This window comes from Mytilus trossulus, chromosome 11, assembly GCF_036588685.1.
Source record: "Mytilus trossulus isolate FHL-02 chromosome 11, PNRI_Mtr1.1.1.hap1, whole genome shotgun sequence".
In the NCBI taxonomy this organism is placed as follows: domain Eukaryota; kingdom Metazoa; phylum Mollusca; class Bivalvia; order Mytilida; family Mytilidae; genus Mytilus; species Mytilus trossulus.
In genome coordinates this window covers 46,112,509-46,135,465 of record NC_086383.1, presented here as the reverse complement: position 1 = coordinate 46,135,465, position 22,957 = coordinate 46,112,509, and the positions used below count along the sequence as shown (strand labels likewise).

Genomic DNA, 22,957 nt, shown 5'->3' with positions numbered 1-22,957 from the left:
AACCGTCGGCGATCATGATTACTTTTATAAAATTTAGTGTTTAAAATCAATGATTTGTATAGTAGCTTTATATATTTTTACTATATACAAATCCTTGTTAAAATCATTACCAATTCAAACTTAAATTTGATAATGTTATACTTTTTTTTTGGCCTTATAGATAAATTTTGGTGTTTATAAAAGCCATTTATAATATTAATTCTGAAAAAATATTTGTCTTGTTTTGAAACGTTATACTATCAGCTACCATTCACGGGTGAACAGAAGGAAAATAAATATATCTGAAAGTAGCAGAGACATATATATGTGTATATATATGTCTCTGAAAGAAGACACCGTACACTGACTTTATTAAACTTGTGCACACACACACAGTTAACTTAAAATCCGGAAAAAACGTTTTTACCGAACCGGTTTTGTTTGTTTTAATCCGGAGCTGCATAATATTGTGCTCGTGAATAATAGATAACTTCCTGTTTTGAAAGGTAAAATTATAAGTTTGTTTATTTGTGATTCACACTGATTATGTTCTAATACATGTACCTTACCACTAAACATCTAAATGCTCAGGTACAGAAAGATTTTACTGCTCACACCAATAAAACATGTTTTCCATCTCCGTTCATAACTTCAATTTCAAACATAAGATTGAAAACAAGATAAATAATTTTCAGATAATTTCTCCACCGCTTATGCCGCGCCCCAGTATTTACTGCATATGTACCTTCTTTACCTAGTTGGGGAAGATCCTCATCAACGAATTTTATCCCTCAATCAAGTATCAGTTCACAATGATTACAATTTTACATCTTGATTTGAAGATTTATATTTAAATAATAGTAAATAAGGCATCTAATTATTATCAGAAGATGTGATATGATTGCTGTCCACCAAAGTTCAAATGAAGTTAAAGAAATCATACAATGTAGGTGCCCAGGTCCCTACAGGCAGCCTTCAATTAAGAGAAAACCCAGTACTTAAATTTGACTATAAAAAGGCATGAAATGAAACAATTTAGTTTTGAAACAATCTTAATTTGTATAAAAAAAATCTGACTGACTACAAATATAGAATGTAGTCCTTTAGTCATGACAATGCTTTGTAATTAACAGTGCTCCAGCTTGGTTGTTTTCACAGCCAGGGCGATCATCCAGCCTTCTCCCAAGTACCACCCTTTTTCGGATGCCCTTCCCTATTTTGCAAGTCCATATTTTGGTGAATACTATTATTCTACCTGATTTCATATTAATGACAAGTTTATGATCCTCGGCTAATTTACATTTAGAGCAGGTGTAATATGTTGTGATAACAGATAAAACGCTTATAATTGCTTATTGCAATTGGAAGGTTCGTAAATCATGTAAATGAATTAATCAAACAATTTGTCTGTTTCATTTTTAGCCATGGCGTTGTCAGTTTATTTTCGATAAATGAGTTTGACTGTCCTTCTGGTATCTTCTTACCCCTTGTCATGCTTGTCAATTATTGTAATTGACCATTATTTATCCATTAAATTCTGTCAGTCAGCATTTCAATTTCAATAGACCACAATTTGACGTTTTGTCAATTTAACTATTTTTTGGGTTCTTCTCCATTGATATATATCATATATATATATAGTGTGTTAATGAGTTTTACATTTGTAATTTACATGTAATATCAAAATTTCTCCAAGGATAATATAACTTATTCCAGCTTGGTTGATGTAGTTTCGTTATTTGAATGTATTTTCATCACAATTTATAATTACCTTTTCATTGAAATCTTGACAATTTTGATTATAAAGATTAAACTTTATTCAAAACAATTCAATCAAACACAATTTCGTGATTCAAACCTCATAAAAATGAATTCCAAAGAGATCTATATTTTTTACAAATTTTACAGGGATATTCATGATATTGATTATTCACTGAAAAAGTTGTTAAAATTTTATTTATGCCTTGAACATGTCAGAAAAAAGAGGAACTTGACTTCTGTTGATCAGGATGTCCAATTAAATAACTGAAATTGTGAACTAAATTTCTGGATCCTTGTGACATGTGTGAGTTGTTCTTATCTTCTTATTTAACCATCACACCTGGTGGCACCAGTAAAATCATACCGTGACTGTCTACATTTATAGCATGCAGTCTAACCTTCAAAGATCCTTGTCCTTGAAGGACTATATAGGAATTTATAGGCTTTTTAGCTAGTATCAATACTGCATGTACATGTATTATACAGCCTTTATCCCTTACTGTTACCCTAAATACATGTAAGTTGATTTTCATCTAGCATGTCTAGCATAAATTGATTAACCCCTTTAAAAAAATTCTAGCTGAAACCCCTACAGTTTACATAAGACAGTCACAATGTTTGGCATGCCTTTAATCAATCATCCTTCTAAAGTGACCTTTTCATGATTGGCTCCCTGCACTTTTGAAATCCTAGCTGGAATACTGAATTAACAATATTAACAAGGTACCATGTACAATATTCAAATCTCGGATTCTGTCTTCATTTAGATTGAGTGGAGAAGAAAATGAAATGAATTTTTAATCATCTCGAAATGACTCTCAATCATTTCAATATAAAATGTATATATTTAGCTAATTATGAATCTACAACAAGCCTTTACTTATCCATTATAACCATGTTATTTGTGAATAACTTTAAAAATCATAATGCCAAGTCTGGGAAAACACTGGATTTTCCACTCAGGTTTTCCTGGGCGGGTAATTAATACTTTGCAAGCCCTAGGTTTGTACCAATAAACTACATAGTTTGAACCTGCTACATCAACATTGTTCAATGGTTGTCAGCTGTTCATGTCTGTCGTTCTACACGACTGCCAAAATTTTTCCTCCTTATTCATGGTACATATATTGTATATATATACTGCATGTACTGTACATGTGGATTCATTTCATTATTATCAGCTGATTATTCGTTGGATACCAATTTTTGTGGATTTCGTTGATACAGGCGAATAAAATATGCAACAAATTATAAATTTTCTATAGGCTTGTACATGTTGTATGCCATATATGCAGACTTTTGCTAAAATATGAAATTAAATATCCACGAACATCATGAACATGTACATGTAGGTTTTCCATGATCATGATGATCCATGAAAATAAATTAATCAACAATACATGTACACATGTACATGTATATATTTATTAATTCAGGATCTGAGTTTCTTGACAGATTATTTTTGTTACACATGTAGCATACAGTATTGTACAAACTCAGTGAATTTATAACATCATCATAATTTTATCGTTTGATTGATTTATCAAATGTTTTGTACGTGTTAAAAAAAATGTAACACTAGCTCCTTTTAATTCTGAAAATATTGATTTCTGCAGACAGATTCAATTACATCTATTTATCATCATAAAACAAGGTTCGGCGGTAAATACCACCCCCGGTATTTACCAGTGGTATTTACCGCCCCGGATAATCATTCTGTGTAATACTCCCCAAGTGGTCATGATCAATACTGACAACATGGACAAATACTGGTCAATTGAAATTTCTTGGTTGTTTCTACTATCAATTGAAGTAAAATCTTGATAAAAAGTCAAAGATAATGCATGTTATGTGTCAGCTTATAAAATTAATGAATTTGATATGTTTTATTCATTTATACTTTCTTACTGATTTAAAATTTAGTTTTTATGAATCATGATATTGCATACGTAAGATATATATATAAACAAATTTATATTTTATTTCAGCATGTTTAGATCAATATATTTTATTCAAAATGTATGATTTTACAGGTAATTAAAATTAAAGGTAAATAAAACTACAGGTACATGAAGTTACCTGGGTCTTTTTACCTATCACCTGGCATTGCTAGGTGTGAAAATTTAATAACTAAAACAACAGCCTCCAATAAAAGCTGACAGTACATGGGTTGAAAGTAATAAAATTGATATATGAAGACTCCCTTAAACAATAAATTATTTCCAGTCTTTAGCTATTGAACAAATGTTGAACTGTGAGATAAAAACCTTCTTCATGCTGGAAAATGAAAATTTGAAGTAGGGACAAAAAGTTATCTTTTACTATAATATTATGTACACATTAATCATGTGTTAATCAATGTAAATGCCTGTTTGAATTTACAATAGAATTAGAAATGAAAACATTAAAAATGATTTGAACACTTTCTATATAAATTAATTATTGATTGTAATTTAATTGACCAAGTAGATAGTGGTTTTTATAGTAATGACCACTCAAAATTTCAATCCACCAGTATTTGCCGGTATTTGCCAGTATTTCCCGGGTAAATACCGGTATTTAACACTGGCTTGTATTGACTGCTTTTTTGCCAACCTTGTCATAAAATAAAAGTGAAACTCAGTTAACATGTATATTAATAATCATGATGATAGGAAATTGAATGAATTTCGTCTTTAAAGCCAATAAAGGGATATAGTTACAATACTGTTGTCAGGTCATTAAAGATTGCATATTTTGGCGTTAATATTATATTGATTCACTTACTTGACTTATAGGGTCTTTGAACTAAACACATTTATTCAAAAACCCGTTGTTCATTTTGTTGGCATGACACGGGTTATGTTTTTCTCATATATGTTAAAATGGTATGATACTAAACCCCTAACCATTTGCTAACGGGAAAGATTGTGCCTGATGTTCATATGATGAAATCATAATCTTTTTAAATGTTGTTACTTGGGAAACATGTAAGATTGCTTGGTTTGCCAACATGGCCAACTCAAATTAAGTCATGATTTATTTTTTTATAGACAGTCTGATACTGAATTTAAGATATTAAAGGATAATTTTTAAATATTTAAAAAAAAAAGTGAATTCTAGATATTTGTCATACATTGTAACCAAGGTATGGAGGAAATGACAAAATGCTCATTAGCTTTAGTATTATTGTTACTAGGAGTAGGTTCAGCAACATTTTAGTTGCCATAACCTTTATGTATACATTTAGTTACTACTGACTTGTGTGATTTTGTACTTGAAATATAAAGTTGTACCTATAATCATCCACCAAAGACAAACATGTACAGTACTTAAAACCATTATTAATTGTCAATTCATGAAGGAAGTCCAGCAAGCAATATCATTAAGATTAAGATTAGACCCCATGCAGTGACGTTAGAATAATCACATTTATTGTCATTCAGAAGGGAAGTCTTATCCTTATTAAATACAAATTACACTATTTGTAAAATATAAAAGATAATGTTCACACAGTGTACAAAATGTATCAAAAAGTATGTTTATCTTAAGTTAAGACCTTGCCCTTTTGTACATGTATTTCAATAATGTAAACATGAAAATTAACATTTTTTCCAAACAAGATAGATTATCAATAATGATAGTAAGATGTAACTGAAGGCCATAATTTGATCATTTCACATTATTTGTTACAGGTGAAATTCTTGTATCCTGATGAATATCTATGTTTGGACATTTGTGAATGAACATGAATGGAATACCTGAGGGTGGGATGACTAATTAACAGTGTTTAATATATTGATTATAAAGTATTGATGTTTGGAAAAGGATATGTATAAATAAGGTAAGAATACATGGACATGTCTTTGTTTTTGGTACTTAACTAGGGGAGTGTTTTACTTATATTTTAGGGACACCCGGCCCTCACACATTGCCATTATTTTATTATTTATTATAAGAGTTTGGAAGCAAGTCTCTCTTTTTTTTTTATTTAAGATACATAAAAAAAATGATTGAAAGGGATATAAATATGCTGAAGACTTCCATCTTTGGAATGTGTTTAATCTAAAAAAAATATTATTGTAAAACATTGTAGTACAATTTGTGTTGTACATGTACTGGTATTTAAAGTTCTGACCTTTCTACACTTCAATCCCTTATGATCATGATGATCAGGTATATTTAGCTTTAGTAAGTTTGATTTTAATCTACATATACATGTTGATATGTTAATGGAAATGAATGTTTTAGAAGTTAGGTACAGTAATAACCCATTTTGATCTGAATCATACCTTGATTTTGATACACAGGTACATTGTATAATTAATATAGAAACTGAACAATGTTTGGCTGTTTAAGTCTTGAAAGATCTAAATTACATCACTATTGACATTTACTGAATTATGGTGTTTAATATCAGAACAGTCATATACATGTATTCATTGTAGTTAAACTTGTTAAAGAAGGATGAATGAAGCTGGAAATCCTAAAATAGACTTACTACTCAGATTATTTTGCACTTAACACATGCTGAAGAATCCGAGTGAAGAATGTTTCAATTGCTTAAAAATTAAATTAAAAGTATTTTTAGGTCATTTCATAGCAGAAAGAAGCAGATTTGATTACATTTTTTTTTACATATATGTGTATGTATATTTAGGGTAAAAAAATTTAGACATTATGATATACAATGTATATATTAAATGTTTAAATTCAATAGAGCATGAGCTATTTGGATGTAAACATCGATTCAAAACTTTAAGGAGGAAGTAAAATTTAAAAATACTTTTTGTTGCTGTAAATAGATAAACTGGATTTTGTTGAATAGTTGTTTTGTTAGGGATAAAAAAAATCAGGAAGTAACTTCCCTTTGCATCTTTCTACCAGAGAAATAATTACTGGTTGCATGTAAAATCTTTCCTTTGTCTTCAGGAAGTTACATGCATATTTAAGGTAACATTTAATTTTGTTTAAAATTTTCATTAAACCATTTGTGATAAATAGTTAGTAAAAATGTACAAAATTTATTTCAAATTTTTGAAACATATGATCCATTCAATGTTGATGACAACTGAAGCTTCATAAGTAACATCTTGAAAATTTATATCTTTTAAACTTTGTCATTAACTTCTACAACTTATGTTTCTATGACTTTTTTGTAAACTGACAACGACAGAGTAACTTGCTAAGTCATGCAAGGGAGAAATCTTTTTTTTTTAGCAAACTCATATTACACATGTACCTACTTTTACAATTGTGGAGATAAACATGTACCTGTAATATGAAGACATTTTATTGTGTGCACTCATCTCATGTTTGCGGAGCAATATTGTCTTTGCATGTGCAAATTGTACACAAAGCTTATACATGACTGTGAGTAATTGTCTCTGCTAAAAGAGAGAAAAGGCAACAAAATAAGCCCCCCCCCAATCAATTAGGTCAGTTAATGCCCCCTTACAAATAAGTTTTGAATCTGCCACTGTAAACTGTCAATATTAAGGTGTAGGATGGCATGATTTCAATATCAGTAGATTAAGCACTTTGTACATGTACCAGCTTTCTTTTACTGTCATAAATTTTGAATATGGTACATTGTATAATTATATTATAATTAGATATGGTTATTTTTGCCTGAGATTTAGTATCATAAACATGATAAATTAGGGTTATATGCTTCTTATATACTTCAGATGTTGTGCATTATTCTGTATACATGTACATGTTTGATTTGTTAATCACTAATGGAGATTTTAATAACAGGTTTATTGTTGAAAAAGACTTGATTTTAGTCAAATACATGTATATGAAAGGGAGATGTGCTGTGATTGCCAGACACATGACACACCAGAGTTAAAATAGTAGTAAGCAATTATAGGTCACCTTTAAATATTCAATATTAAGAAAAAGCATTATGAATAGCTATAAAAACATTGAAAAATTTACCAACATGTTCCTCATATTCATGCCTGGAAACCTTATCATTAGTTATATTTAAACTGCTAAGAATTCATCCAAAGAATATAATTGTTGTATGTCTAAATGATGGACACGATACATTTACTTGATTAAACAGTTCTAAATGTTTTCATGTTTGCCGTTTAAGATATCGTTTTAGTCAGTATTTGATTTCAATGCTTTACCTTATAATGTTAATTATAGTTATTTCCACTATCAACATACCAGAATATATATAATTCGTCTTTTTTCTTTTCAGGAATTGAAACTAGAGAGCTAAAAATGTAAACTTTGTATGTGAAGATGACTGTTGCTGTGACAACAGGTTTGTTGTCCCAGTCGACTGCTGTAGCTGTTGGTGGTCTGGTTTCCTGTGTTGTACTGTTTGTACTGGTTCTACTTTGTGTTTGTGGAGACAGGTAAATTACTTTAGACAGTGTATAGACTATAATGTGTCTTTACGAGTGTTGATCAATAGATAATTGAGACATCTCAAACTATATGTACTTAATTTTGTTCCTGAATTGTTTACCTCTCAGAATTGTAAATCGTGCAGAATACTTGTCATAAATATATTTTTTTGTAAAATTTACTAAACAGAATGTAAAAGTATATATATATTAAGAAAGCATCAGTGATCAATTACTGGACAATAAAACAAACTACACAAACCACCTGCGATCAAGTTGTCCTAGAAGGAAAACACATACAGGCAAATGAGCCTGAAATGGTAAAAACAAAAAATGTAATCACATTTCACTATTTGATACACAAACTTTAACTCAACTTATCCATTGAAATATGAAATAAACCAGTTTATGTCAAATAAAAATACCAACATGACTTATTCAAGCTGCACCCTGGGGAGCATTTTATCTTGGTAATTTGAGACACTATACATATGAGGACAGATTAACTAAAAAGAGATTTTTTAAGAAAGATAGCAGGTCATCCATCTATATCACTGACTATTACATATATGTGACCAACGGTTCTTATGGAGCTTGTTTGATATAAGGCTACCAGTCTGAAAAACATATTTGCTATGTATACAAAATGATGATGGTGTCTAATATGGTGTAATATATGTGTTCTCTTAATTAGTTTGCAATTCATGTTACATATATTTTAAAATTTTAGAACATTTAAAATATATTTTTCAGTGACAAAAGGAAAGAAGATGAAATAGCAGATATTGGCAAAAGTGTAGGTGGTACTTTTATCAAAAATGTAAGAGAAAAGTCTGTGTAGAAATACTGATAAATATATATACATTGTAAATAAACAGCCAATAATTAAGAAAAAGTGCAGATTTTTAATGAAGAATATGCATAAAAGATTATTATTTTGTTTACAAGATTTTTGGTACATCGATGAAGTCAATACAAAGATATCAAATATTCTATTACACACACTATAAAAATACAAGAAATATTCTACAATTACCAATGAGACAGCTGTCACAAAACTTTATACTCAAAATGTGGTGGGGTTAAACATGTTTGTGAGACCTAGACCCTTACCTGTAACCTGGACAATTATATGTTACAGCACAAAATCATAACAAACTGTAAAAATTAGATAGAACTCATTTTGATTGATACATAACACAACAAAAAAAACATTTCACATAAAGACAAACGCAACAATTATCTTTGAAATTTTGTAAAGTTCAGATTGTCAGGTCAAGCAATGTTTGTGATACTTTTAATATAAGGTTGATTTATAATACAAAGCTTATAGAATCATAAAAGAACATGCTCGTGTTTGTGTCATTTTGGTCTTTTGTGGATAGTTGTCTCATTGGCAATCATACCACATCTTCTTTTTTATATACACATACATAGCAGAAGTTATTAGATATTTTTTTTACTACAGGAATCCTTGGACCCCCAGAGTGTAGTTATCAATGTTGATAATGGGGTAACACCAGTAGAAAATGGTCATTTACCACCAGAACCGGGGTCAAGGTATGGCTACATTATTAACATTCAAACTAAACCTATACAACAACAAGCTTTAATAAACAATATTTGAAACTAATTTAACAATGCTGGTAAAAGTATTAATGCTAATTTCATTACGTGCTTAATAAAGAATTGGAAACAAGCTAAATAATTATAAAGACAAACAGATTATATAATACATATACATACTTATATAAGAATGAGTACATAACATATCAAAGCAATTGTATAGTACAACAGATTTGAAAAAAAGTGATAGCTCATTTGCTTAAAGCTTGGAAGGTTTAAGAAAAACTTTCTAAATCCCTTTTATAATTATATTGCTTTATACTTTCAAAAAAATTCTTAGATTTAATTTTAAAAGAGTAAAAATAAACATGGGATAGTACTGTAATAAATAAAGCATTTAGTTTATATAAATGTTATGGAATAAAGGATGCAAAAACCAAATGCATTGATGTATATTTTTTTTGCCTACCTTATGATACAAGATTGTCACAATTGAAGATCTACTGTAAATATTCATTTGTATACTAACTATTTTTCACAGACACTTAAGATTGTCTTCATGAATAAAAGTAAAGTGAAAGTAATGTATTTTGTTTTCCAGAAGTTCCTACAGAAGTTCTGGTTCTTCACCTCAGCCTGGTGGACAACGGGAATTACCAGCGCCACCTACATCCTCTTTAAATTCCTCCCTCAAAACAGGAGAAGATGAGGAGGATGAAGATGCTGATTATGATCATCTTACTACATCTAAAACTTCAGCCAAGCGTGCCTCAAATTATGACCACATTAAGATGTCTGCCGAGGGAAAAGTTCAAGTAGAAGAACATAAAACCTCAGAACATTTTTACAGTGAAGTGAAATCCAAGAAAGAGAAAGACAATGTGATGATTGATCGGCCATTATCTAGTGCTAATAAAGTGGCAGAGGATGAAGAAGGAGATTATGATACTCTTAATGAAGGAAGTGATGGCTCAGTGGCAGAGGTCAAAAGAGTGTCAGTTATCAAGGTTAAATCAATTGAGGATCCATATGCTAAATTGAAAGAGGAAGGTTCTGGTGGAAGCTTTACTGACATTGATCCTTATTCCAAGGTCAAGGACGATCCTTACTCAAAGTTTAAAGATGACTTTGAATCAGATTCGGGTCAAAGTTTTAATCCATATTCCAAAGTAAAGGATGATCCATATTCCAAAGTTAAAGATGATCCTTATTCCAAAGTGAAAGATGATCCTTATTCTAAAATGAAAGATGATCCTCAATATTCTGGGGTCAAAGATTATGACCCTTATAATAGAGTTGATGATGATATTGATTCACTAGCCAATAGTCAGATTGAGGATCCGTATAATAAAGTGAATGAAAGAGACATGGAAAGTGGTGCTTCAGGAACATCTACAGTTATTGATGCATATGCATCAGTAGAACCAAAGTCTTCAAGAACCAATCAAGTCACAAGGATAAATGTTACAAAAAGTGCAAATATATCACACAATGGAACAGAGTTTAATATTGTGGAAAATTCCACCAATGAATATGCTGTGGTGATGAAGTCGAGGTCTGACACAACACCTACACCTACCTCACAACATCCATTTACTTTCCAGTCCCAGGAAACTGATCCTTACATGTTACCTCCAGAACCTCCAAGAAGATATAATGAGTATGCTGAGCCTGATGATGCTATACTTGGTGGAGCAGGGTCACAAAGGTCATCAGTTCAAGGAGATTCACAGAGGTCTTCAATGGTGCAGATTAGTTCACAAAGGTCATCATTGGTGCAGATAGGTTCACAAAGGTCATCATTAGTACAGAGTGATTTGTCATCACCAGATCAAGCAGTTGCACCTGGTGCAGGTGCAGCAGGTAAACTCAAAAATTTAATGTGTTTTCAATTAAAAGAAGGGATGTGGATATATATATGCGCGGCGTTAACATTGTTAATGTACAGAAATAGTAAATCAAAACAAATGTTTTACAATTCATTGAATCAAAAAAATCATTGAAAAGTAATAACAGCTGTTGTATATTGTGGCCATGGTCAGCTTGCGATCAGCAGTCTGTTTTGTTTCCACAAACAATTTTTTAATACATGTAATAAGGGAAACACTCTTTAATAAAAAATAAAAGTACAAAATATATATGACAAAATAGATCAGAACTACACCATGTTCATTGGCAATGCTATTTTATTAAAGATTTTCTATTTAACATGTTTAACAGTATCATATAAAATACTGCAGGTCATACATGTATATAGAAAACAATCTGACCACTTTCCCTTCTCTCTCATGGATGGGGAAGTCACTTCTTCATCTCCAATTTCCTAGAAAAGGATCTGACATAAACCCTTATGAACATTATGAATGTAGAATTATATGTAGAGGAATTATTTATAACAACAAGCAACAAATCTTTTCCGTAATTCAAAACTTTATTTCTAAATGAAATGCAATGTTGTTACATGTAATCAGATGTTTATATTAACATGGAAGACATCTCAATTAAGTGGAAATTACGGATATGGTTATCATGGTTACACTTTTTTTAGTTAGGTAGATGACACCTGTCAAAATCATTTTAAAATTGATGACAACATTGTTCCTGATACCATGCATGTACGTGTATACATCTATACTGCTACACAGATCAAAAGTTTGATTGATTAGTAGTTATAGTACATGTAACATGTAGTATCAGCGGGTCTAAATCAAATTTTTTATTTAATATAGGATTTTGCTATATTTTTCTATAAATTAACTTTATTTTATACTTAGTAGAAAAATGAAATAAAAAAATGGTGTGTCACTGTTCATTTACGTTCACAATCTGCCTACGCAAGAAGCATACATTTTTGTTAATTTCCTTTTTTTCTGTTGAACAAATAGGAGAAAAAGCTGTAATATAGAAATTAATAAAGAACTAAATTACAGAAATCAATAATTTTACAAATATTTAGTTTATGTACAGCTTATTCGAAGACAGCAATAAAACATATAGGTCACTGATGAGTTTAAAAAAGATATTTCAATTTTAATGTCAAAAAATGGCATTTTTGCACCAAAGGGAGATAATTTGGAGATTTTTCAATGATACATTGTACATGTATCTACATTTTAAAAGTCATCTGGGGCCAACACAAATCGATTTTTGGGAATGATTATTGTACCATATGATAATGTGCCAACTGCTAAATTTAAAAATTTGTAATGAAAAATAAATGTTTAATTTTTTTCTGAAAATCTTATATCCGCGAGCGTCCTTAAATCACTCTTTTAAGTTATATTCTACTCTGATAATTGTGGATGACTTTGTTACAAGCAACTCGATCTACAATACATTATTGAACAAGCAAAAGCATTTCAGATTAGTACAGTGGAAAAAAGAAAATTACACAGCAAAGAAACTTCTCAGACTTGAAAAATAGATACAAATCTTAAATTTAGTGTGACATCAAATGCTGTCAATAAGAACTTTCACTTTCACAAGATTGATTGGCAGCATTAGTGTCCTCAGACATATTCATCTTTTATTTATATGAATGTAATTTTAGGAACAACACAGCAGACCTCACAGAAAAGAGAACCACCATATCACAAGATAACAGCTAGAGAATCCTTAGCTAGTATCAACCAAAGATTGGCCAGAAATACTTACGAAACTGTAGCTGAAACTGAGGCTGATGTACAGGCAGAAGCTGTAACGTTACCATTATTGGAAAACTTCTACGCAACAGTAAATTATTATTTTTTTTATTAATCTAACATTGCAACTTAATGAATTTCCAGTGAGTTTGTTGGTTTAGGTAAAGCAGGAAAAATGTTAAATGAAGTAGAAATTTCATATTGGTTTAAATACATACAGACTTTTACAAGAGTGCACATGTTGAATTGTCTCGCCTTCTTTACTAATCATTGATGTTATGTCATGTATGTTGATAGTCCTAAATATAAAGCTTTACTTAAACAGTCACATAATCTTAACATTAACCAAGAAAACTAAACATTGACCAATGAACCATGCAAATGAGGTCAAGGTCAGATGAACAATGCCAGGAGAACATGTACAGCTAACATTTCTTCCATACAACAAATATAGTTGACCTATTGCTTATACATGTACTTTAAGAAAAACAGACCAAAACACACATACTTGACACTGAGCAATGAAATGTGAAATGGGGTCAAGGTTAATAGAACCTGCACGACTGATATAAAGATCATTAAATATTTCCATACACCAAATATAGTTGACCTATTGCATATAGAATAAGAAAATTAGACCAAAACTCAAAAACTTAACTTTGACCACTGAACCATGAAAATGAGGACACCTGACACAGCTGGACATGTACACCTTACAATCATTCCATACACCAAAATATAGTAGACCTATTGCATATAGTATAAGAAAAACAGACCAAAACACAAAACTTAACTATAACCACTTAACCATGAAAATGAGGTCAAGGTCAGATATATAACACCTGCCAGTTGGACAGGTACACCTTACAGTCCTTCCATACACCAAAAATACTAGACCTATTGCTTATAGTATCTGAGATATGGACTTGACCACCAAAACTTAACCTTATTCACTGATCAATGAAATGAGGTCGAGGTCAAGTGAAAACTGTCTTGAAGGGCATGAGGACCTTGCAAGTTACGCAACTACTATATATAGTTATCCTATTACTTATAATAAAAGAGAATTTAACATTACAATTTTATTTTTTTTCAAGTAGTCACTGAACCGTGAAATGCAAACATGTGACTGACAGAAACTTTGTAACATGAGGCATATATATACAAAGTATGAAGTATCAAGGTCTTCCACCTTTCTATGATATAAAGCTTTTAAGAAGTGAGCTAAGGCCTCCGCCACCGGATCACTATCGCTATGTCGAGCTTTCTGCAACAAAAGTCGCAGGCTCGACAAAAACCATGAATTTATCAAATATCATCAGAAAATCAATTTTTGTCAAAATTGTTACCCTAAAAAAATAACTTTATTATATGAATCCACATTACTAAAAGGACCAAAAAAAAATGAACCTAAGCTTATGAATTGCTGATTTAGTGAGCACTGAATTGTTAAACATTAGTTGATAATTAATTGTGGTTTTCAGGTTGAAGGTGGCTCTGGAGATGGTGTTGTTACTAATCAAGGTAACCATGGTAGCAGGAATAGATTAAATCAATCTCCAAGTATGGACCATTACGCTGAAATAGGTGCAACAGGTTTGTGTAATAATTTTTCATGGCCCTGGGGACATGTAGTTTCACCCTTGTCTGAAGTTCCGTCATTTCGCAACAAACCATTATAAAGGTGTTTTTTTCTAAACGGTATTAAATAATAGACTGATTTTTGGTATGTTAGTTAACCATGATGAGTAACAGATCAGGTTTCTTCTGCTTCACTAGTTTTTGTTGAAATTATGGGCTTTGGACTTTGATAAATTGTTGAAAATCACAGTTATACAGACTTTTTTTTATAAACGCCTTCATATAGGGACTTCGATATGTATCATTAAGTTTATCTTAATTTTTTTGTTAATCTCAACTTACATTTTGTAGGAGGACGTTCAAGTAATGTTCCTGCCCCTCCTTCCCTGGACAGTTTACACATAATGACTAAATCAGCTGATGGAAGACTACCAAATGGAGCTGGCTCACCAGTAGAGAGTAACTCTAATCACAGGAGGACCTTGTCTAACCAGGAGACGGTAACTCTGGATCCTAATTACCAGACTGTGAGAGACTGTATATCTGACATGGCAGCGTCAGCAGATCCTAATTATGAAAGTGTTCAAGAAGCAGAATCTAAGCGACCTTTTAGTATTGTGACAAAACAAAATGGAACCAAGTTAATTAGAGAACACTATTATGAGGAAGTCAAGCCTGCAAGTGAAGCAGACAATGTAAAGAAAAGAGTTCTGAGGAGTCATATGTATGAAGACATTGATGATGTGAAGGAACAAAAGAAACAATTGAAAAAAAATCCAAAACCTGATGATGTGTGGAAAAGAAGATCTGATGCAGAAAATAGTTAATTGTATTTATGTAAACAATTTATATTCAATTTAACACTCTACTTATTAACAGTTTTAAAAAAAATAGTATATAAAGCAGTTTTTTGTTGTTAAATATTTGGTTGTCACACTTAACATTTAAATTGTCTGTTGTCAAACATACTGTAACTTTGTTATATGAAGTGTTGCAGGACTGTTAATCATAGGAAGGGGGGTTACTCTATATTAAATGACTTTTTGCTGTGCAGTATAAGAAACATGGTTTTTATTATAAAGGTTGATAATTAATTTATTTTTTAATTTTCTTTGAATTTTACAAAGCAAGTTTTATTAATTCTTTTTTGATAGTTGTTAGTGAAGATGATTTCAAGGTTGACTGTAAAATGTAAAAAGTGTCAGAATCAAACATTTTTAATTTTCTATTAGAAAGAAACAAGTCTTGTGATCTTCTAGATTTTGAGTAAAATGACTCTGTTTAAGTCTGTAAGGTCAAAAACAAAATTAATGAAAAGTATTTGTTTCAATCAGAATGTAAGTGGTTGTCATTTCCCTTTAGATTGTCATCTTCATCTTTCCCCAGATTTCCCTGTTGTTACAGTATTATCTACAATCTTTGATTTTCTTCAGGAATATCACAAAACGTTTTTCAGACTCTTTTTTATTTAAAATTCTGTTTTTGCCATTGAACAACATGGTTGTGTTAATTTAATCAATGTTCTTTCTTTTTTTGTACATCTATGTTAGATTTATATTTATTCTTTTATACATAATTATGTGTGATCATAAAATATCACGGACACAATTTCTCTGTTTTTATCAGATTCAACTAATTTCTAACATGTGAACACTGGAATTTTATAAATGTTGTTCAAATTTTTTTGAAAATAGGTATGAATGCATTAAATATCCACAGGTTTGCAATCTAAACATTTCTTGTATGAGCCTCTTATTTGCCAATCAAATTACATTGAAACTTCAATCATCGTTCAACTAAAAAATGGTGCAAATTAAGCATTTATTTTGGCATAACTGAAATATAACCTTGTGGCACTACTAAAATACTGCATTTTTCAAATGTTATTGATATTTATGATGACCAATGTTCACAGTGTATATCACATCCTGATTGCATCAGCAGTATTTTTTACAACATTTTCAATATTTTAGTTTTCTGCATAATAAATTGTTTTATATATCTTTTACAAATGTAATATTTTTTTATTGACAATTTTTTGATGCATTAATGTTTTTCTTTTGGATTCTTTGATTTACTTTACAATCTTATTTTTTATTTGATTAACATCTTCTCATTGAAAACTATTTATAAGATCACACACAGGCTGTGTTTTTTTTTGTTAGACACAACAATTTTCTTTTTTCCTTACTTTTAATTTTTTAAATTTTGATAGAATCATGGGAAATACAATCAAATTACCTATCCATATTTATTATGATAGTTTGATTGTAACATTAATACTGCAATAGCATTTCTTGATATATGAAAAAATTTAGTCCAAGTTAGTAAACTGTATAGGGGAGATAACTCAACTAGAATTTTCAAAATTCTGAATATTTCTAAGATTTTGTATACACATTCAAAGTCTATTTAATGACTTTGGACAATTTTAGACACATTTTGATAATATTGCATTAATATGTTTGATACATCTTTTGCAAAGACTGTAATGTTATGAGCTTTGAATCGCCTGACAAAATTTTTAAATTGTAATGTAAGACTTCTAATTTACTCTAACCTAGTTGCTACCACTTCTGAGTCAATCAGTTACTTGTTAATTGTTTTAATGATCTAGATTCAATGATCTAGATGCATAGAGAAATGTTTTGTCAATGTCTGCTTTACCATAATAAGGAAATTTAGTTTAAATTTTAGTCCACCTACATCTTACTCTCAATTGAATGAAAGTGTTGCATGAAGAGCAGCAGCTAAGTTATGGGTGATAATATTTCATTTTGTCACACTTTCTAGAATGCTATCAAATGGCCTTGTCAGTCTGTATTGTTTGCATTGGAAAATTAATTACCGTGATGTTTCATTGATTTACAAGAAAAGTAATATAGATCCATTTCTTTTGTATTTTTGATGCTGCATTGAAGTTTATGATAAAATCAATCAGGTCAACAGATAAATCATATTCTTGTAAAAAATATCAGGTCTAATTCTACAAACAGTTTAAAACAACATTTCTATGAAATAAGATTATTTTGCACAACATACTTAAACATGTCATACTTCTGCAACTGTAAATCTGTTTAGGTTTATACATTTGTAATTCTTATTTACTGTTTCTTTTGAAAATACTGCTTGTATTTATTATTGTAATTATAACTAGTGATAAAAAATGATAGCTTAATAAAAAATAAAGTGATTTCATGAAATGCTCCATACAAATAAGGCAATCAAACATGAAACACTCCATACAAATAAGGCAATCAAAATTGAAAATGCTAGTTTTGATTAATGTGTGACCAATCATTTTGCAATTCATATAAAAAGGTGCAAATAATTCTTAAGACAATAGTTGAAATAATCAACTTCTCAATTCACACTATTTCGAAAGAACATAGTATATTTAATAATGCCTAGTTCTACCAACTATATCTACTTAAAACAAATTGCTTATTCTACAATCATAAATTGATTATAATCCTGGTACCTTTGATAACTTTTTGATAACTGAGAATGCATATTTTTTATGGTTGACTTGGATTTACCTCTGTCTAAGGCTAAGTCAAAATTTAAATTTAAGATAAATATATCTTTGGTTTCGTGGATAATTAAAAAAAAAAATGGACTTACAAAGACAATTTAAGTATGTATTATTCTGTTTCTGATACAAAATTAGTTCTCTGTTCTGGTCTGTTTTGTCTAGTTTCATATACAGTTAAACCAGTATCTAGAGGTATTTATCTGAGACCTACATTAGAGTTGCCATGGATCAATGTACAGTGCAATAACCAGCATCTATACCTATGTATTGCTTTAAATAACAAAATGATAGAATTAGATGTAGACTAAATGTTGTGAAATACTTAGAAATACATTAATTTATATGTAATTTATAATTGTTTGGCTCCAATTTTAACCTAACATGATAGTTTTATTTATTTATTTGTAGTTTTAGTATTGTATTTATGAGGTTCTTTGAGATGATTTCATAGTTGTTTTTTATGGAAATTATTTTGTTGATTTGGGTTGTTTGTTTATTTCGTACGCTGACCAACCATTAATTAATCATTTTATAAAAATGTAATTTATGTTAGATTTATAAGTTTTTTTCAAAGTAAAAAAAGAAGTCTCTTTGATAATATCAATAATGTTTCTCATAAAACTGGTAACTAAATGATATTGAAAACTAATTGATTTTAAATGCTTTTTAAAAATAACTTCATGTATGTACATATTTTGACAAATTTTGCATTCATAATGGGAGATAACTCCAAATATCCTGATCTAATACCTGCAGACTTATACTACAAAGTGACACAAACCCAGTAATCAGGGATTAAGTTTACAGGATTTTCTTTATGCATAGTAAAATAATTGAAAGTTCATCTATGATTTAGCTTCATTAGGCATTAATAAAACTTAAGGGTAATTTTGGAAATTTATGATTTTTTTTAAATTTTATTTTCATGGTGTGAATTTTGAAAGTAGAGCTCATTTCCTGCATTTAAAATGTTCTTGACCATCCTGATCAATCATGTTAGACAAGTTTTGTTATATTTTTCAAGCACAAAGATAGGTCTATTGCAGTAAAATGTTTGTAGACAGTCTTTTTATTGTTTTAGCTTTACATATCAATAAGTTCCTATTTATACCATTATGTTCATTTTCCATTAATCAGAATTTCATTCATAAGAATTAATTGATATTATTGAGAATATCACTATTGTTATCAGTCTTTAATTGATGTAATCCAGGAATAAAACTGATTAAAACACAAATTTTGATAGTAAATGTCTATGTTTTTTCTTTATGTTAGAATTAATTGCTCTGGATGTTTGACAAAATAGCTTATAATTTCATTAACATTATATTTCAAGTGAAGTTTAACATAGTGAGTGGTACAACATGTCAAAATGTAATTAGACCTAGCAGAAATTGAATCAAAAACAAACATCAGGATTCCATGTTAAAATAATAAGATTCTAATAGAAGAAAGATACAAATCTTTAATTGTAGTAATTGTTAAATTTATTTACACTTTATTACAAGCCCAATATTCATATCTGTAATATTGTACTGTTGAAGTCTGTATGTTGACATCGTTGATATCTTTTGGTCAGTTTTGTGTTTTTATTTGAAATAAGACATACAAAGGGAGACAACTCTAAGAATCTCCAGTTGTAGCATGGTATATTTTAGTTCTGACTTCTGTTGCATCCTTTGGATATGAAACTATACCCTGAAATGATAACAAGTCTGCATATAATTATAAGCACATTTCAGTCTTCACGCTGAGTGGCAGCCCAGCAGCCCCAGGCTTGTAAAATTGCTCTCGGGCCTGTAAAAATCATACCTACAGGCCAACAGAATCTAACTAGAAAAAAAATAAAATTGAGATCCGGGCCTGTAGATTTAACAGTTCATCGTGAAGACTGACATTTACACTTGTTGAATATGTAAATTTGTGGTTCAGGTTTATCCTAGAATTCCACTAAAATAACAACACTTACCACAGTAAAAAGAATGCATAGATTTCAACTGAATGGTGTAGAAGAACAATAGCCTCTAGTTACTTCCTGTTTTAAAACCTAGACCTTGTTTTCATAACAAATTACAACACATATATAAAAAGAATGAGATGTGGTATGATTGCCAACTATCAACCGAAGTCCAATAGAATTGGATGTCAGCAATTATAGGCAACTGTACAGCCTTTAAAAGTATATCAATCAGAAGAAATTAGACAAGCATCAACCTTATAAACCTTCAAGTGGAAAATTAGTGTTGAGAACAAATTTCTATTAATTGATTTGCCATAATATCAAATATTTGTGGTCACATTTTCTGTTTCAACAGAAATTTTTTCTATTATTTATTAAGTAATTATAAAAAAGAAGATGTGGCCTCATGTGCAAATGCACACGAAGAGGATTAAGGAAGTAAGTAATTATAAAAAAGAAGATGTCGTATAGTTGCCAATGAGACAACTCTCCACAAGAGACCAAATGACACAGAAAGTAACAACTAAAGGTCACCGTACATCCTTCAACAATTAGCAAAATCCATACCGCTTAGTATGCTATAAAAGGCCCTGTAATGACAAATGTTAAACCATTCAAACGAGAAAACCAATGGCCTTATTTAAGACAAAAAATGAATGAAAAACAAATATATAACATCAGCAAACGACAACCACTGAATTACAGGCTCCTGTCTGGGAACAGACACATTCATACAGAATGTGTCAGGGTCAATATGTTTGGAGGATCTTAACCCTCCACTAACATGGGACAGTGGTGTAACATTACAGCATAAAAACGAAGTATAAAAATCATTTGTTAAAGGCTTTTAATATAAAAAAAGAAGATGTGGTATGATTGCCAATGAAACAACTGTCCACAAGAGACCAAAATGACACAGACATTTACAACTGTAGGTCACTGTATGGCCTTCAACAATGAGCAAAGCCTATACAGCATAGTCAGCTATAAAAGGCCCCGATAAGACAATGTAAAACAATTCAAACGTGAAAACTAACGGCCTTATGTATGTTAAAAAAATGAACGAAAACAAATATGTAACACATAAACAAACAAACCACTGAATTACAGGCTTCGATCCTGACTTGGGACAGACACATACAGAAGTTATGTTTGTTTCTTACAGTTCACATTTTAAGGATTAGAAAACAATCATATCAGAAACTCAATATTCAGAAGCAAATTTAATCAAAAGGAGAGCAGTTGATACAAGAATATCTTAACAATGATTTGTCAAATACTATAAATTTAAAGGTTGGAATTTTTTCTTTTTGGGAGATTTGACCTCTTTACTTTAGAATACTGATTTTCAAAGGGAAATTGACATATACAAATACATATTGTTTCTTATGACACTCATGTTACTATTATACAAGTTAACTGTGTAAATGTAATTCTAAAAGTATGTATAAAATGAGAATATTGTATTGTTCTTATCAAAAATATTCATAAGGCCAAATAAAATCCACCAATCAGAAGTTTTATGACACTCATGTACGTGTTTCATTAGCTCATTAGCTTTAGCTTTATTTTAACAGTATCAATATATATTTCAGTGAAAGGTGATGTCCTGATAAATTTATCCTATGATAAATTGTGGGGAGGGTTGAACTAACAAACATATTTATCTCAGCCACATTCTGTATGTGACTGTCCCAAGTCAAGAGCCTGTAATTCAGGTCCTTTGTTGCTGTATATCATATTTGTTTTTTTATTTGTTTATTGCTTTTAATATCAATGAATGGTATTGTTTTAAATTGTCATTTCAAGGCTTTATGTTGAGTCTCTGTAATTTATTTTGCACAAGACATTACATGTTAACACTGACAGCAGCAATCGCATGCAAGGCAGAATCCCTTAAAACCTTTTACAGCTTGCAATTTTGGTTATGGTATTCTATAGCTCATATTTGTAATAGAACTCGGACTGATTCTGCTTTACTGACCATGATTGAATTTTTGTTGAAAGTCATTAAACCAAGGTTTTACTACAAGTATTACATAAACACAGCACTATTAATGATCCATGAAAATAAGATCAAGGTCAGAAAAAACCTGTCAGGCAGACATGTACACCTTGCAATCATTTTATTTACCAAATATAGTTGAACAAATTGCTTATAGTATCTGAGACAAAAAACATAAGCTAGAACACTCAATTTTGACCAATGAAGCATCGAATGAGGTCAATGTATTGAACTTACCATGTGACATGTTTCCTTACAATCATACATGTATACACCAAATATAGTTGACCAATTCATTATAGTATTTGGGAAGACTCCAAAAGTTAACCTTGATGAGTTTATTGATAAGTGATCCAAGAAATTAGTTCAAGGTCAGGTGTCCTCTGTATGACAGCCATGTTGATCATGTAAGTATCCAATATACAAACTATAGTTATCCTATTACTCATAATCAGTGAGAAATTAAAGTGAGGAGAAAACTATATATAGCACTCATTGAACCATGAAATGTGGTCAAGAACAACAGACAGATATAAATTTCATATTTCAGAAGACATCTATCTGTATTCAAGGTCTTCTACCTTA

The 22,957-nt window shown here is 30.3% G+C and overlaps 1 protein-coding gene across 3 annotated transcripts; it reads left to right on the top strand.

The window, feature by feature from the left end:
- The first annotated feature begins 434 nt into the window (after nt 1-434).
- On the top strand, nt 435-19,657 carry LOC134691198 (uncharacterized). 3 transcript variants are annotated; one of them, XM_063551524.1, is made up of 9 exons: nt 435-485; nt 5,415-5,563; nt 7,934-8,093; nt 8,838-8,904; nt 9,553-9,644; nt 10,252-11,513; nt 13,201-13,382; nt 14,776-14,887; nt 15,224-19,657. In XM_063551524.1, the coding sequence occupies exons 3-9, from the start codon at nt 7,978-7,980 to the stop codon at nt 15,697-15,699; spliced, it is 2,307 nt and encodes a 768-aa protein (XP_063407594.1). In that variant the 5' UTR covers nt 435-485; nt 5,415-5,563; nt 7,934-7,977; the 3' UTR covers nt 15,700-19,657. The 3 variants fall into 3 exon arrangements, with proteins under 3 accessions (XP_063407594.1, XP_063407596.1, XP_063407593.1); XM_063551526.1 differs by having other exon boundaries at nt 485-570; nt 8,838-8,880; XM_063551523.1 differs by having other exon boundaries at nt 485-570.
- Nucleotides 19,658-22,957: the final 3,300 nt, after the last annotated feature.

What these genes read in the sequence shown, in the direction of transcription:
- LOC134691198 (XM_063551524.1), top strand. Translation starts at nt 7,978, where the DNA reads ATGACTGTTGCTGTGACAACAGGTTTGTTGTCCCAGTCGACTGCTGTA. An exon ending in ACCTGGTGCAGGTGCAGCAG is followed by an intron (nt 11,514 to 13,200) that starts GTAAACTCAAAA and finishes ATGTAATTTTAG; the next exon opens with GAACAACACAGCAGACCTCA. An exon ending in TGGAAAACTTCTACGCAACA is followed by an intron (nt 13,383 to 14,775) that starts GTAAATTATTAT and finishes TGTGGTTTTCAG; the next exon opens with GTTGAAGGTGGCTCTGGAGA.